A 19064-nucleotide genomic window follows, 5' to 3' on the forward strand; every position below is an offset into this window, starting at 1 on the left:
CTTAATTGCAGCTTATATTTCAATCAAGTCTATCGCATTTTATCGAATTTCTCATTGATTTAAGTAAGCCCTATGATTTTATATACTATGAATACTTTATAATACTATAACAATTTCCAATCGCATCAAAAAGAGATTATATTAAATCACCCCCATTGAATTAAATTATATCCTTATTCATATAGCAAAGGATATAAAAAAGCAAAATTAAATATAAAGTGAAAAAAAAAAAGAAAAATTTTTAAGTTCAGTGAATGAAAATTTATGAAAAATAAACTTTTAAAGAGCACAATTTAATGTCAATAATCACTTACCACTTAAATCCTGATGAGATTGTTGTACATTTGGTGGACAGAATGCACTTTGTGAACTGCCCATTGATGTTGATGATAAATTTGATGATGGTGGTCCTCCTGGAGGACTTGGTTGATATAAATTATTATGATATTGTTGTTGTACTTGCTGTTGCTGTTGTTGCTGTTGTAACGATGTGGGAGAATCACATCGAACAATATTTTGAGATTGTGATGATGTAGATGATAATTGTGGTGGTGGGGGTGGTGGCGGTATTGGTGGTCCATAATGTGGATGATGTATTATAGGTTGCGGTGGTGGTGGTGGTCCAGGACCACCAGCTGATGGATGTTGATAGTGATGTGTTGGACCACTTAAACCAGTTGAATATTGATATTGTTGTGATGGATCATATTGTGAGTGATGCAATGATGGTGGTGGCATTCCATAATGACTTAAATGCTGTGCTGCACTCAATTGTGGTGGAGCAGGTGGTGGCGGTGGTTGCTGTTGTTGTTGTGTTGCTGAATTTTGAGATTGTGGCTGATGTGCATAAATAGTACCGCCAGGTGATGTTTCTTCAATTGGCACCACACTCATTAAATTATTTGGATGTTGTAATGGATTTAATTCACCGTGATGATGATGGTGATGATGATGATGTTGATGATGATGACTTAATACTGCTGCTGCAGCTGATGATACTGAAGCAGGGCCAACGGGCTGTTGTGTAGGAGGTTGTGGATAAATACTTAATGCAGTTGAAGAATGTTGTTCGGATGTCGATGATATTTGAGTTGATGATGCTTGTGCTTGTGATGCAGTTGGATTTGATGGAATTAAATTTGTTCCTTGTCCTTTAATTTTATTTTGTTTAATTTCATTATAGAATGAAAGAGAAATAATTTAAATATAATTAATTTATTTTTATTTGATAAGTTTAAATAAAAAAATTGTGTAGATAACAGTAAATTAATTTTAAAAAGAATTCCCTTACATGTCTTTATACATAAGATTTATTATCAAAGTATAACGATTTAAAGAAAAAAAAAAAATAGTCACTAAGCCTGTCACTTAGCAGGAAAAAAATAACTAACGTGAGTAGAATGAGTGTTATATGAGAATTCACTAAAAAACTTGCAACAATAACACATTTAAGTAGTTTTTTCAGAAATATGCGGAAAGCTCCGGGCTGATTGAATTAAAAAAGAAAATATCTTTAATTTTGTCATAGAAAATCAAAAACTGTAAGGTCCAAGCATTATACATTATACTTTCCAAACCTTAAAATGTTCCTCTTCCTAAATTAACAACGTATTAATCTAGAAATTTACAGTTAAAAGAACTTATGGTTAAGATTATCAATAGCATTTTATATGAAAAAATTTAATTAATTTTGTATGTACGTATTTAAATTAAGAAAGCTTTCCATCTTCTATTATTACACAATTTTAACAATAATTTTAAAAAATAATTGTTTAATGCCAAATTATATTTACCTTCATTTGTTCCAGGTGGTCGCATATTTGATAGCGCACCTAGCGGTGTATATGATTTTGGTGGCACATTATTATTTTCAATATTACTAACAACTCTTTCTTCTGTAACGCTAGATTGCACACGATATTGCATTTTACAATATGCTTCTTGACTAGAACCTGTAGTTGAATTAACATAAACACCTGTAATTGTGACATCAGTATCTTGTACAATAACAACTGATGATGATGTTGGTCTACTTGTTGATTGATCTTTTAAGGAATCTTTACTGCAGCTTCCATCTTTACTATTGTTATCTTTGAGATCTTTTAAGCTTTCGATGCTATCAGCATCCTTGTCATCTTTATCATCTTTTAAACCATCTTTTAATGATGATTTTTCCTTATTAGTTTGTGTCGGAATATTATAGTTTTCTTCAATGTCCATATCTTTTGGTTCTTTATCTTCTTTATCTATTATTGATGTTGTTACATCTTTCGTTGGCGTAGTACTTGTCTTTGTTGTGCTTGTTTGAACATTTGTAGGAATCGGACTATTAACATCTTTCTTTATATTATCTTTAAGACGTTTTGGTGTTAATATGGCTGGTTTTTCCTCAATTACTTCGTAACAATCTAATTCTTCTAAATTTTTATCTAAGTGCCCTTCTAATTCATAAGTAGCTGCAACTAGTGCACTTGCATTCAAACTAGCCATACGTTTCCGTGCTAATCCCTTCAAAGTACTTAAATAGTCGTCATGTTTAATTAATTTTCGTTTTTTAAACGGTAATTTTTTCTTATTTTTTATTGCACTTGCCTCATCGGCCATGGATGCTAAAGTTTCTTTTTTGATTTTCTTTTCAGTTAAATCATCATCACTTGTTTCAGAATCACTAGCAATTGATTTGTGCTGCTGTTGCTGCGGCACCAATTCACGGTCCGGTGATTGCTTTTGTGGAATTTGTTGTTTAGAGGTATTTTGTTGCGGTTTTGATTTTTTTATTTTAGTTTTTTGTATTTTAGGCGTTTTAGTTGTAGACGCCTTGACTAGTTTAGTAATTTTCTTTTTAATTAATTTACGTGTTTTAAATTGTGCTAATTTAGGTTTAGTAGCTTTTGCCAATTTTTCACGTTTAATTTTTTGTAATTTTTGCTTCAGTTTTAATTTTTTACGTTTATTTTTAGGTTTGTGATCACCATCGTATCGATAAAATGATATATCGCTTTCATTCGCGCTTTCAAAACTTTCATTGAAATCCCAATGCTTTCCAACACCTCGCAATCCGGGTACATTACGCAATTCTCGTTTTACTTCAATTTCTTCTTCAGATTTCTCGGATTCATCTTCACTTTTGATTTTCACCACTGGCTTTTCTTTTTTAAGAGATTCCGTTTTCTTGACAGACGTACTTTCAGTTGTTTTGGCCTTGCTTGCGTGTTCTTTTGTGTCCGTCTTTTTACTGTTTTGTTCTTTAACATCACATTTTTTATTGGTTTCCTTATTTGATTCACTTTTTTTCGGAGCATCCTTTCCCGTCTTTTGTGATTTTGAATCACTTTTCTCTTTATCTTTGTCTTTATGATCTTTGCTTTCCTTTGAATCCTTATCGTCTTTCGATTTTTTTATTTCCTTCTCATTTTCTTTTGAGCCATCCTTTAGTTTGGCCGATGATGTTAAAGCCATAGCACTGGCAGCGGCAGCAGCAGCTGCTGCTTTCTTTTCTATTTCTTTTTCTTCATCTGAACTACTAGCAGAAGCAATTGTACGAATTTTGGGTATCTGCATTGTTTTCGATAAACCTAATTCATTGCTAGTTCGTGACTCATTCTCGTATAGACATTGGACTTTTGCCAAAGCATTCAATGATGCCATCCGACGTTTAGGCATCAAAACAATTTTCTTCTTAGACTTTTGCGTACCATCTTCGTCAGAATCTGACTCAGTATTTGAAACTTCAATAAACCATTTCGATTTACCTTTTTTGGCTTTCGCTTTGGTAACTGAGCCCTTTAAAGTACGATTAGTTAAATTACTTTTGGATGCAAGTTTACTAGGTTTAGCGAATTTTTTAATTAATGTTTTGCCTGCTGCTTTGTCAGTTGAGCTCTCAGTTTTTGTAACTTTCTGCTGCTTTATTGGAGTGTTATTAGCCGAGTTTTTTGGTGTGCTTTTCAAAGGTTTATTGTCGCTATCGGAAGATTCCCTATTTGACTTTGACTTTAAACCATCTCTATCTTGAGATTCATCATCTTCATCGTCTTTTGTTAACTTCGGATTTTCAGGTGATGGGGCTTTAATTTTTAATGATGACTCATTTAATAAATTCATTTTAATATTCTCTTCATCTTCAGATTCAGTTTTAAAATCATAAATATCTGCCACTGTAGATTTTTTGGCAGGCACCGTTTCGATTTTTTGTTGTTGTGTTGAAGATTCTTGTGTAACCTTAGATTTTTTGCCTCTTTGAGTTGCCGCACTTATTTTTGCAGGATCTTTTTTCTTTGGCAATGTCATACTGTTAAATTTAAACGCAGTAACATATTTTTGTTGTAAACGTTCGCGCACTGTTATCATTTTGGGTTTATTATTTGTACATGTGGTACTGGTTGGCGTATTAAGGGGTCTGTTATCGTTTTTTTTCGGTGAATCTGCTTGTTTTGCTGTAGTTTCCTGACTCAATTTTGTAATTTGTGTGTCTTTTTCTTCTTTCTTATCCGAAAATAGTATCAAGGGAGAATTTTTCTTTGGACTTGGACATTCATCACTATTCTTACCTTCAGAATCATCAACGTTTTTAATTATTTCTGATATATAGGCTTTAACAACAGCCTCTGAATCACTTTCATCTGAAAGCATGTCAACATGCATTAAAATATTACTTGTTGTTGAGGTAGTTGGGTTGAAAGTTTGAGGTTCATCTAAATTCTTTTTAACTTGTATATCATCACATTTAGTAGCAGAGTGGAGTATATCTGCAGGGTTACTGTGTTCTGTTAAGGTATTGTGAATCGATGATCGTTCGGAAGTATCTGTAACAGAGTGCTGATCACCTGTTGCTGTTGATTGTAGCGACATTACTTTATCAGTTTCATGAACCGAATTCTCTTTTGTTGTCGACTTTGATGTTACGATTTCCGTAATCTTCTCTTTAATTTTCGTTAACTGTTTTTTAATTTTTGTGGTTTTTGATAAATCTCTAGATTTTGCAACTAATTTTCCTGATACATCTTTTCTTGGTCGACCTTTCTTGGCCTTAGTTTTTGGCTCATCATTTTCTTCCTGATGCATTTTGGCACTATCCATGTTGCAAACAGATTTTGCTGATAGATCTATACTTTGTGCAGCTTCTGATTGCGTATCAGATTTACTACTTACAAAACTAGAATAACCAGTGTCGGCGGTTGTAGAACCACCGTCTTCAGCCAAGTGAGCTTTAGTTAATTTCTTTTTAGTAACCTTCTTTCCAGTACTTATAGACCCCAGCTTAGATCGCTTCATTTTTTCTTTAGTTTTTGCTAAATTTTCTGTGGTGCCTTTATTTTGACTAGATAATTTGGAATCACTTTCAGGATCATTTTTGCAATTTACGGATTTATCTTCAACTGACGTTTCAACTGCATTTATACTATCCCGAAGTAACTGATCATCATCTTCGACTAATTTTTCACCTGTATTATTAAGTTCTGTTCCGCTTACAAGTTTCTCTTCAGTTCCTTTAACCTTCTGTTTCCTCGCGGGTGACTTTTTGGGTGAGGTACTTAATTTCTTTTGTGCGGTATTTGTTTCGACTTTATCTTCATTTTGAGACTTTTGCTCTTGAGTATTCGTACATAATGTATCCTGTTTTTTACTATCAGTTTGTGATGTATCCGCTTTGGTATTATCATTCGACTTTTCAGTCAGATCTTGAGATTGATTAGTGGTCTTTTTAATAGGTTTTTTAACATTTTCTCTTGGTTTCTTATAACTACTAAATGCTCTTTGAAAGCTAAATGGTCCAAGTGATATTTTTGCAGCTCTATATTTTGTTTTGACATTTTCTGATATAGAACCACCTGCTACAAGACCAGCTTTTGTAGGAATTATATCTTTGAAACCGCTTATTTTAATATCTAAACTTTTGAGCATTTTATCTAAAGCCTTTGTTTTATTATCCACTAATGGAAGCTTTTCTTGTGAAGTTGTTGTTAATGTTATAGCAGCTTTTGTACTTCCAGAAAGGGTAGAAGTTGTTGAAGTTGATGACGTGGTTGTTATCGTCGTTTCAACAGCTGCATTTACTAAATTTGTGCTAACGGCAGTGTTTGTACTGTTATTAACATTATCAATGTTTTTATTAATATTACTACTACCACTACCATCACATATAGATGTCGTTATGACACTATTTGTAACAGTATCAGTTATTAATGACTCAACTATTTCATGTGATTCATTTTTGTTATCGTTAGTATTTGATTTCTCAGACTTTGATATTTTTGGAATGCCACTTTTTAATGTTGAAGGAACCTTTTTTGTAGTTTGTTTCTTTTTAATTATTCGTGATGACACCGATTCAATATTTTTATTATTACTACCATCAAGCGCACTTTGCTGTTTGTTATCATTATTATCATTTTCACCACTAGTAACACCACCACTGATAATATCAGTTGTATCATTACCACTCACAGCTACATTTTCACCTTCTGTCGCTGATGCTGCTGTCGTTGATGTAGTAGTTGCAGACGTTATATTTTTGATGGAGACATCTTTAGAAGTTGAACTCGATTCGGTAGTAGAAGTTACTGATTCTAACGTTTCAGATGGTGCCGATTTTGGAGCTGCATTTTTACGTACTTTCGTTGGTAACGGCTTCTTTGTAGCTCCCATATCTGAAAATAGGATTAAAAAAAATGTTGTTTAATATTAAAACGAAATAAAAAAATGGAATTTATTTTCTTAATCTTTATTGTTTTTTTGAATTATTTTATTCTTGCAATTACTTGGAATATTTTATAAAATTACAGAAATAAGGAGTACATTAGACTTGAGTTTAAAAATCGAGAATACTTATTGTTTCCTCTTTAATTAAATCGTCATTTTTTATTTAAAAAAATCCAAAGTATTTCATCCAAAAATTTCTTTGACAAACATACATATGGGCTTGTTTAGGAAACCCGCGCATAGAAAGTTTTGAAAAATTGTCAAACGCTCAAAGCATCATATACTCATATTACTCAAATTGTTCCACTGACATGGGACGTATATGGGTGTAAAGAACGGCTGGATCTATCTAAACCCTTTACACTCAGATATCAGTTACTGGAACCACATCATAAGCGATCAGATAGTGATAATGATTTAAAACTATATCAATTCGAATATAAACCTATATTCGAATTGATTCATTAGGCAATCTATTTCTTTTCGATTCGTTGTGAATGAATCCACCGTATAAAACGAGATCTTACAGTTAATTCATCTTGAAAACTTCACTAGTATAAAATTGTAAAGATTGTGTAAAGTTTTGCTTTCGATACTTATCACTATTTCAGAGTGCTCTTCCCTTAAAGACAATTTCAAGTTTTGGAATATTTAAGAAATGTGTACAACATCGACCACTTTGGCCGGAAATTTTAATGGTATTATCCGTTATTAACTAGTCTATGTCATTTTATATAAACTTAAGCCATTATGATTTGTTGTCATAAAAATTATAACAGTATAACAATTTTCAATTTTATGAATTTTATAATTTGTTTTGTAACAAAATAATAATTACAATTTGTTTTCAATCTATAAATAATTTACATATTATTAAATAAAATGCATAAATCGTTTATAACTTAATAAAAATAAAATTTCTAGTTATTTACTTTTCTAAAAATAAAAATATGCAAGCACATACATATGTTTACAATCATTTGTAAATGCTCATACATTCATACTTATATTTTAAAATATTTATGAATAAAAATTGTATGCATAATAATTTTATTTGTAAAAAAAAAAAATCTATGAATTTTTAAGGAATAATATTCAAATACAAACTGTGTCCTGCATAATAAATAACCAAATGATAACTAATTGAAATTTATTTAAATTTTATAATAATTCCATTGGAATTTGCCATTTACACATATTTTATATTAGTGCGTATATAATTCTGTATATGTTAGATAGGCAACTTTAGGTCCAGTACGTGAGTGTACAATAATACAGAACAATCACTTTTGTTTGAACTCTTAATAAATAAAAATTTCTTAAATCAAACAATAATATGTGGACCCTCAAAAGTTATTGTATAATATGGATTATCAAAAGTTACGTTAAAGATTTAATTCGTTGCAATAAGAAACACTTATTCTATTGATCTTTAACTTATTCTATTGTTAGAAGGAATTACCATGAACTTGGAAGGTCAAGACTTGTCTAATGTGTAAGCTAATTGATTATCTAATGTGTAAGGACTAAAGTGTAAAAAAGATTGTCTATTTTGTCGTTTTGGCGAAAACTATTCATTCATTAAAGCTATTCCGGTGGTTATTGATGGTTATTGCATGATATTTTTGAACAACCACACTTTCTTTGGTTTAAATTGAAATGGAATACAATAGCAAATTGTTATTAAGCATAATAAATTTTAAAAATATTATTTTCAAAAAACAATAAATTCGTTGGGTTTTAAAATAAAAATCTATTTAAAAAAAATTCTATTCCAAAATTTTTCTTTAAAAAAAAATTCTATGGTACTGGAACTGAAAAATTTTAGTTGAATAATCAACTAAATTGATTAACAGAATGATTTTAAACTCGAAGTTTAGACTTACTTTTCAAAATAAAGTAGCAGATTTTAATATTTTTACCTGGTTCTTTAGAAATGCATGGAGTCCATTAAAGATATTTTAACAGTGTTAATCTAAACTTTATACGTAATTATTCAAGACCCAAGATAACAACAATAATTGTGCGAGTGTCTACTTAACAAACTTATGGTAAGGAGCAAATAAAAGGAGTAGAGTTCAAGAGACTTCACTGGTAAATAGTAATTGTGATTAAAGTTCTACCTGCGATATAAATTAGTTGTATTATGATTTAACAATAAAATTCTCATTTTGTTGATAAACTTGGTAAGTGATCATTTATCGAGAGACTACTATGTTTCATTCTTATACGTTATACAATATTTATTTGATTCTCATATATTTTCTCTTGCAATGTCCATTTACTTCTATACTTGCTATTCTATACTTATTATATAGAAAACATTGGCATATTTGTATAATTTTGACCTAATCTTCATATTATAAACTTACATACAGAGCTATACACATAAATATGAAAAACATAATATGCATACATGCTTAAATTATAAAGGAAATAATAAATTTTATTTTTTTTTTTTGGTATATCCTTTTTAATATTCAAAAATTGTATACATATTATTACTAGAGCCTTTTATTAACCTATAAAATTTCGATTAGTAAACCATGAATAAATCCATGTTGAATATAATTTTTAATGTTTTATTTTGTTTTTATGCTTATTATGTTATACATTTTGTAAAATGTAATAATAATGTATATTAAAATCACACCTACACATACATATGTCTAGTATAATGCATATAATATGTAAGTATATTATGCTAATATAAAAATTTATTGCATGCATACGACATATGAGAAGAGTCCTTTTTTTTTTCTTTTTGGTTTTTTTTTTGTTTTTTGCTTTTGTTTTATTCTATATGTAAATGTTTTGTTCTTCAAAGAGGATTTATTTTATATTAAGTAGTAAAATTATTTATTTTTTTTTTGTCTTTGTTTTATTTCATGTAGTTAAGAACTCAATAAATTTTTTTTTAGTGTTTAGCACATTCCTAAGAAAGTTGAATGGAATGTTCTTATTAATCTGTTCTAAGTCTATTTAAACAAAAACTTTTGCACTTTTTAGACAACTTTTGCATAAGACAATTGAAATTTTGTACACAAAACGAGATTTTCGAGAAATTCGATTGAATAGATGAAAAATACTATTTACCTTCCCCCCTGTAAGAGGGGTTCTTCAATATAAAAATATGGATGAAGAGACACTCAAAGACTGAAAAAATTAGTTTTTGTTAATTTATTGTAGAAAAACCAGGAATATTATTGTGTTCCGTAGAAAAAATATTAGAACTTGCTTTTTTCTATTTCAAAACAGCATGTGTGAGCGTTAAACTAAGCGACAATGGTCTTTCAAATTGCCTTTAGCCGGGGGTAGTAGTGGCAATCTACCAATCAAAAAGCATATTTAAATGCGTATCTTAACCAATATAATTTGCCGTCGAATACAAGCATTTCATTAACAACACTTATTTCAATTCGTATTTTCAGCCTAATAGTATGCAATAATTTATTAAAGCAAAATAAGAATAAATCGTGTATCTCACTTTTTTATCTTATTTTTTATTCGCTTTCAAATCAGAATTCTCTGTTTCATTTTACCAATAAGATTACTCATTTTCTCAATTAGATTTTTGAAATTATTCTCAACTGATCGACAATACGTTTCATATGCAAAAACAAAGTCAATAAATTTTGAATACATTTTAGAGAAACGAGAATACCGAAAAATTTCTTCTCACTCGAAAATTACATTATACAATAATAATAACTATTACAAATATATGTAATAGTTACTCACTTTCTTCTTACTTGGCCAGTAAAATTGCGAGATCCACTATCAGGCTCTAAGAATTGAAAGTGAGCATAACATAATAATGCAAGTTTTATTTTCGTTAAAGTTTAAGTTAAAGGGAAATGCGCTTCTTTCAACCCCATTAACTTGATCCGAATTCATTGTTCTAACTTTTATTTGAAAATTATGTAAGCATACTGTAAGTGTACATTTTTAAAAAATTTCTTATTGTTTTAACAAACTACATATTTTAAGTTTAAGTATGAGATTACAAAAGATAATTAAATGACAATATAGAATATAGAAGAGGGCAAAGAAGAATGAATATCAAAATTGATAATTTATTGTTTTATATTTGCAAATGATTTTTATCCTTAAAATATAAAAATAAACTTTTAAAAGAATAATTTGAATAATAGTAATTATTAGACATTTTTGTTTTTTTTAATTTACAATTTGAAAATTTGAAAGAAATTTTTATTGATTTTTTATTGTGCTCGCATAATTAATTTATGCCATTAGAATTCTATGCAAGTTGGTATAGAATAATTTATTAGAACAATTGAGGAACGACCTTGTACAATCTTTCGAAAATTAATTAAAAATAATTTTGTTTTTAATGTTACGTCATTTATTGTTATAACACTATATAGGTTAAGTGTGTCAATGCGTATTTTAGCTGTGACAATAAAATTTTCCGACCTTATGTGAATAATTTCACAATCATTTAAAATTTAAAGAAAATTTTAGTCCTCAGAAGGCCTACCGATTTGTTCCATTCATTAGCCTTCAGGGTTAAGCGTCTTCTGGCCGCCTCGCTTGTCAAATAAAATATTGTTTCTTAAACATATAGGAACAAGTAAAGATGCGAGTACATTTCTATAATAGTGCAAAATACATTGTTTTAAGCTTTTATGAAGAAAAAGTAAAAAGAGTATTTCAGATGAAAAGATCAAATTAATAAAATTAATTATTAAAATTTGAAATAATCAGTTTGCAGCTTAATTCACTTGAGAAATTACAAAAATATAAAGAACTTACTATTTTGCAATACAATTTACGAAAATAAACCTGCCTAGAATAGTACTTACATGTAAAACCGAAACTATATTAGCTGACCATTAGTGTTTTAGCCTGTACCATGACCATATCTCAATTTCCACTACATTACTGTCCAACAAAAAATATTTACTTTTCTAAATTTAGTAATTTAGTAAACAGTTTTGGGTGAGCTATTTATGACCATTTATAACAAATGGGCATTTTTACTAGTACCTTACTTCATATATAAAATTTAAAGTTTTCTGGGTAAAATAAAATCAAAACAAAATAGTAACACTTTATTTTTTTTTTAACTTTTCGAATAAAACAAATATTTTACATAACGATTCTAGGTTCTGAAATCTTAAACTCTATATATATCTATTTAGAATTTGTACATGAATGAATACATTGTTTTATACTTAATTTTTTGTATATACAGGATGATTCAACAACAATTTAAGAGCAATATACTTAAATTAGATAGACCATCAAAAATAAGTAAAATTTTTGTTCGGAACATAGTGTCAAATCGGAATTGTTTCGGAGCTACATATTTTATTTACTTATAACTTCCGTTCCAAAAAAGATAACGGATTCAAATAAACAATTTTTGAAGGGCTTTTAGAGGGTTTTTAATAAACGATACCGTAATATCTGTTTTACATGCTTTTTTTCGAAAATACAATCATTCGAATTTTAAGAAAATTTGAAATTTTCTTATTATTTATTTTAAATTTTATAGACCCGAAAATTTCTCCTGAAATTTTTTTTCAATTTCAAAAACGCTCTTTGCAGAATCTTACCCAGCTGCTTAAGCTTTAAATTAAGATGTTAAATGTTAAAAAATCTTTTATGGTCAGAGGCAGTAGTGTACATTGTATTTTAAGATCGGGGTACTGGTTTGGGTAACTGCCATACTACTTCAAAATTTATTTGAAGTAGTATGGCAGTATTGTTATTTGAAGTAGTATTGAAATTTCACAAAAACGAATATATGAGTACGGTCAATATGTCTCATAAAAGTCGTTGAAATTATTTGGCTCTTTCTAGTACCTGCCATACAACTTCAAAAGTTACTAGGCTATATCTCAGAAACTATAAAAGCTGTAATATTGAAATTTCATACAATTGAATACATTAGCAGGGCCAATGTGTTTGATGAAATTCGTTAAATTTGCTTGGCTCTTTCCTGTAGCTGTCGTACAACTTCAATAGTAGTTTGGCACACACAGTATTTTGAAAAACGCAGTACTGAAATTTTGCACAAATTGACATGGTAATACGGAAACTTGAATTCATAGTCTGTCCTATAGTCGGTTATGGCATATTTATTCGCACATAGGATAACAAATTCGTACGGGTATCACAGAGTTGACAAGGTCAACTCTATTTTTTTTCGTTTTTTTTTAAATATAAGTAAGGCTTGTTTTTAACTTATTATACAAAATTTTTGAATACATTCATAAATATTGTTAGAATCCTTTACTGTAACCACATACACAATAATATATATATATATATATACATAAATACATATACATTATAAAAAATAAATATTCTTTCTATTAAAGGACAATAAGTATAATAAATAGAGGATACTTGTATGTATTATTAAATGTAAAATATTTATCACAATAAGAATTGTGGTATAAAAACAAAAAAATACAAAGAAAAAAAAGTAAATATTTTGTTTTATTCATGATTCCTAGATTTTATTATTTTTGTAAATTTGAAAAAAAAAAAACAAAACCCTATTCGTATATGATGGAACAAAACATGCAATTTTTTTTTTTTTGTTATTATTTTGTTAAAAGGATATTATTTTGAATTAGGTAAAATTGTTTTTTATTCACTTTTATTTTTTTTACTTTGTTATCCTTCTGTTTTCATTTTTTAATGTTTAAAATTAATGAAGTGGTTCCTATGGTAATTTTGGTTACTGTACTGTACACATTCTTTCCCTCTCTCTCGGCCTCACTCTTTTAATATAATTATTTTTAATTAAGATTTGAAAATATTTTTGTTTTATTATTATTTTTTAAATTTTTCATATAAAATTGGTGTCTGTATGTACACGTATATTATATAAATGGTATATGAATAAATTGTGCATTTGAGAAAATTTAAATAAATTATTTTGTTTTTGGGACTTTTTAAATAATGTGCCCAAATAGTTACTTATGTACCTATTTGAAGGAATGAATTCTTAAATTTTATGTGATTTAAATGATAAATTAAATAATAAATTAAACAAGCATGTTGAATTGTTAAATAAATGAATAAATAGTAAAGGACATATTACACTGAAATAAATTAAGATGATATTAAATTAATTTAAAATAATTTGAAAATGCAAATTGAGAAAATCAGAAAATTTTAATCAATTTTATTGACTGGTTGGGAATATAACGATTTGTTATCATGTTTAAGGTTTAAATTTTAAATGGAAATGCTATAAATAAGTTCCCAGACTATTACTTACTCCTTCCTTTATTTTTACAAAATGCTTAATAATTATGATTTTTAAAATTTTAAATAGCTATGTATAACTAATAATTCAAGAAGTTATTAAAAAATCAGAAATATTCAAATACTGTGGAGAATAAATTGTGGTAGAAAATATTTTTTTCAATAAAATTTATATTTAGTATGTACTAAGTTCAAATATGTTCAAAAATATTGAAACAAAATTAAGACGTGATATCCAATTCCATAAATAATTAATTAAAATAATTAATTTAATGTAGGAAAGAAAATTTAAAATTAAATCGTATTGCTTTCGAAACGCAAAATATAAAAATTTATAGTCAGATACAGGTTCAACAACAGTCATTGCAGTTGTTTTGAAATTATCTTGAATTTTAATATCACAAAATATAAAAATCTTGTAGGTGCAGAGCTGCCTTATCGTTTTGCTTTATAATGTTTATGAATAATAATAAAGCTCCGTAAGAACATTTATTCATATTGAAATCAAGCTACTATGCCATGTCATAAAAATAAATCGTAAGGGTTTCAATGGATAAACCCACATAACCGTATGCACACACCGTATGTTTTCAAGTAATAGTTGCTCAGACACAAAATTTTGAGTTGAAAAAAATGATTGCTTAAACACAAAATTTTGAGTTGAAAAAATGAAAATATCTCAAAAAACGCTACTATTTATTATTTCAAAAAAGTTCGCCATTTTTTTTTTATGTCGATGTACTACATCTATATTTCTAACGTATTACTTTGTGTTATTCTCCAAGAACAACTTTGTATTATTTGCAAATACATAATTTTCATGGCATGCATATTGTTTTGCAGGCAACCTGACAATTTATTTTATTAACAAAAAAGTTTCCGAAGATAAATTTGCCCTATTTTCAACAGTTTCGAATGAATGTTCGTCGGATACAATTTCTTATTACGATTTTTAACTGTTCAAAACTACATCTAGACGTCCGAGTCCCCTTCCCTCCACCCCTGGAATTTTCATCCTTTGAAATCCTGCTAGAGAGGAAATACTGAATAGTCCTGATAGAAAGGAATGCTGGATGAATATCCTAATAGAGAGGAAAAAATGTATACGCTAAATTTTCTAAATGTTGAACAAACTCTGTTAGCATTAGCATCAGAAATTTAACACGAAAATCGCAAAATGTTTAGTCACATTATTTAGAATTTTCAAGTCAGAAGATGAAAACACGGTTTAGCCTAAAAATTACAACCAATATTGAGCATTTTTAATTACAAATTAACTACAATTCAATTAATTAAATCAAATTATTTACAGAAATCTTAATAATTTCCAATAAGTTTTTAAATTTTCAAAAATTTTCAAAAATTTTCAATACTTTCAAAAGACTTGATTTACAATTTTGCCATTCTGTGAAAATTTTAAATGCAAAAATTACTAAAAAAACAAAATGAAACCCCAGATAATTCAAATTTCTTTAGTAACTATACTATTTTAAAATGAATTATTATTATTTCTACTATTATTTATGCATATTATGTAGGCTCCTTTTGTGCACAGAATAATTATATTCTATATTATTAAAAAAAATTAGCATAAATAATCCTTTTATCCTTTTAAGAAAACTATCCGAAAATTCTTGTACTACAATATTATTAAATTATTTAATTTACTAATTTCAACTATGTGATTTTACTTAAAATATTAGAAATAATTTAATAATAATCAAATAATAAAATAATGGTAAAGATTACAATGCTTTAAAATTTTATTCACTTGTCATTACTATAATATATTTAAAGGATATTAAGCAATGGAGTTGACAATTTTAAGATTTTTCTACATAAAATCTAGCATTTCATTTCGTAGAACATAAGGAATTCAAACAAAATTAATAATATATTATTGATGTGACAGCTACTGTTATGAATGTAATGATGGTTATTATAATATCATTGTTGATTAAAATAACTTAATTATTAAATGACTAAGAATTATTAAAAATAATAAATTATGAATTAATTAACGTTTACTGTGCACAATACAATAAAAAATAGCATAATTTTTAAAAAATCTTCTGGCGCCTCATCATGGATTGGCAATTTTTATGATTTATATACAAGTTTTTTGTTGCCATTGCGTCTAATCTGAAGTTTAAGAGAGAATATTTTCTTAATACTACTCTAATTGATCTACTTATTGAAATTTGAACTCTATTGATTTTAAATCCGAGATGGAATAAAATCAATCAAATTTTTCTATATTTGTCGAACAATATTAAATTAACATTTTGCAGCAAATTTTATTTTTACCAAGAATCGCCTGTAATTATGCAAAAATCGTATTTAAATGAACTTCATAATATTAACTAAAATCAAACCCAACACATCATCTGAATAATTCATATTTTCATAAACGTTTCATTTATTTATTATTAAAGAAAACATTCATGTTACGATAGACATACATACACATATACAATTACCATTCATACTTACACACACACAAAACATACAAATTATAATAATTTTGTCTTTAAAATTTCAGGAATGTAGAAAATTATTGAAAGTAGCTTTATTTCAAAATTAAAATAAATTACGTATGAGTTCATATATGTATATGTATACATGTACATGTATATACCACTATAATGAATAATCTATTAAAATATCCTTAAATATGAATTTTCAACATTTAAATTTAGATTTATGATGATAAAATGATAATATTAATCAATTAAAAGGATATTACTTTTATATTATATTGCATCCCTGGATTAAGGATATAGAAAAAGGATATTCAAAAACAATTTTTTTATAAATGTATGTATATATGTATATACAGTTTAGTTATCAATTAAGTGTCATAAAATTCAATTTTATCATTTTGCTCTATGAAGTCTTTAATAACAATTTTAGTTAGTCTTGTATTTATGTCTTATACAAAGTGATATTGAAAAGGCATTTATAACAGCAATATGAAGTGACACAAAAAAAGCAATTATCAGTCACATGGGAGAAATCATGGAAGCAAAATTAATTGGCACCTGATCATGAACTGAAAGCTTTTTAAATTTTGCTTTATTGTTCTGGTAAGTTTCTGCTAGTTTGAATGAGCTGAAAATATGAAAATTGAAAGTCACGATTTAGCGAATTTCAAAATAAAATATTCAATTTCTATTCATAGAATTTTGAATTAAATTTAAATTTTTGAATACTCTGTACAAAATAATGCTGTGATGATTTTCTCCTTATGTCAATGAAATGATTGGTAATAGTATTTCCGATCAAGATAAATAATTAGAAACAATAAATTAATTAACTCTTGTGAATAAGTTTAATGTCAAGCTGTAGTGTTGATACTGGTTTTTTTTTTATAACTAATATGGCATTATTATAGTGCAACTGTCAGCAAACTTTTGTGGATTATGGCCAAATATGTACTTTATGAGGATGAGTATGGGTCACTTAAGTTTCTTACAGTGTACTTTTTTGATTGTTGAAAGTACACTTTGATTCTCTAAGTGTACTTTTTTGATTGTTTTGTTTTGACAAGTAATAAATTTCTATGGAATTTTGTAGACCTTAACTACATTATCTATGATTGAGTTCTTAAAATTTTTTTGAAAAATATTTTTCAAATTTAAATCGCAATCGAATATTCCTTTTTGTCTGGCAACAGAATAATAGGCGCATTTTGAAATTGAATGGCCTGCATTGCCGACTGGCTGCTTTAGTATATGTAATTTTTGTGAACAATCAGATCTTTAATGTTTTCCAGACAAAATCTGATTTTTAATGTTAATACAATATTTTTCATTTAATTTATATTATAATAGTAGAAGTTTCAATTAAAATTTAATTATAAAAAAATCCAAAATAAATATTAATCCCTTCAATAATTATATTTTATGAGTTTTCAAATTATCATTAAGTTTAAATTTATGTATAAACAAAATCCCAGTAAAAAGAAATATTGAAAATGAAGGTCTTGATTATTATGTCTGATAGGAGTACTATATGATTTCAGCATTTTTCGGCATATTTTTTGATCATTAACGAACAAGATTTTAGGATAACGTAATGTTATAATTTAGAGCAAAATTTAGCTTACAAAATTATAATTTCTTAATTAATATGATTAAATTTTAATTATGCAATCTAGGTTACAGATAATTATTTATGATCTCGATTATCTACCAAAGTTTTATATGAAAAAATTCTTCAACTTGTGTTAATAATAAATTATTTATAAGAAAACATTATTAAGCCCGAAAAGTAGGAAATAAATCTGGATCAAACCAATGGTTTGTAGTGTAGCACTTTTCCCTTTAACAAGCGAATATACTGCTTTTACAAAATGTTATCTTCCTATGTACTACGTTATTAAAATTAATTTCATTTACATACATATGAAAAAATTGCATATAGTTAGGATGAGGTAAAAAAAAAAATATATTGAAGGAGGCATTAACATAATGCTAGAATTCTTTAATTTTTAATGGCGCAGCATTTACCGTTAGCTTTCTGCATTTACAGAAATTTGGAAAAGTTTGCAGTTTCGGAAATACAAGGTGAAATTAAAATTTTATCATTTTCAAGAGGCAATAACTCGAGAGCGAATGGAGGTGGAAAAATCTTTCTTCTAACGCAGTGAACTATTTATTTTCGCCTAAAAGCTGCTAATATTTTAGACTTCCGGAAATAGTGGTCTACAAGAAAATCGATATCAAAAATTTGAAAAAAAAAAAAAAATTTTAGATAACAGTAAATTTAAACAGTCATTTTATTTTTTAAAGTTTGAGTGTGGTGTGCTACGGTAGAAGATGCCAATCCCTACTTTTCTCAGTTTCTGCGAAATTTCGGAAATGCTTATTGTTTCGTTACAGTAAATAGATAAAAATTGATATTTTTAGGGTTTAGAGAGGTTACAACTTTAAGCTGAAAAAGACAACAATAACTCTCCCTTTTTTTTATATTCATAAATTTCCAAGATGATTTAAATTAGAATATTATTATTCTCTCATCATTATTATCACCGCTTCAATTGAAATATTACATAGGTTTTAAAAAACAGAAAATAGAAAACAAAAATGGAAGCAAATATATGGTTTCTCCTA

General features: G+C 27.6%; 1 protein-coding gene across 1 annotated transcript in view; it reads right to left on the reverse strand.

The window, feature by feature from the left end:
* Positions 1-306: 306 nt before the first annotated feature.
* The window catches only part of LOC129619206 (serine-rich adhesin for platelets-like), a 62709-nt gene continuing 43951 nt past the window's right edge, over positions 307-19064 (reverse strand). Inside the window, exons 2-3 of the mRNA XM_055534346.1 lie at positions 1794-6650; positions 307-1151 (exon numbers count right to left, since the gene is read on the reverse strand). Of these exons, the coding sequence (XP_055390321.1) occupies positions 307-1151; positions 1794-6648 (5700 nt within the window). The 5' untranslated portion in view covers positions 6649-6650. The remainder of the gene's footprint in view (positions 1152-1793; positions 6651-19064) is intronic.

Source organism: Condylostylus longicornis, unplaced genomic scaffold (genome assembly GCF_029603195.1).
Source record: "Condylostylus longicornis isolate FDR11 unplaced genomic scaffold, ASM2960319v2 ptg000001l, whole genome shotgun sequence".
NCBI lineage: Eukaryota > Metazoa > Arthropoda > Insecta > Diptera > Dolichopodidae > Condylostylus > Condylostylus longicornis.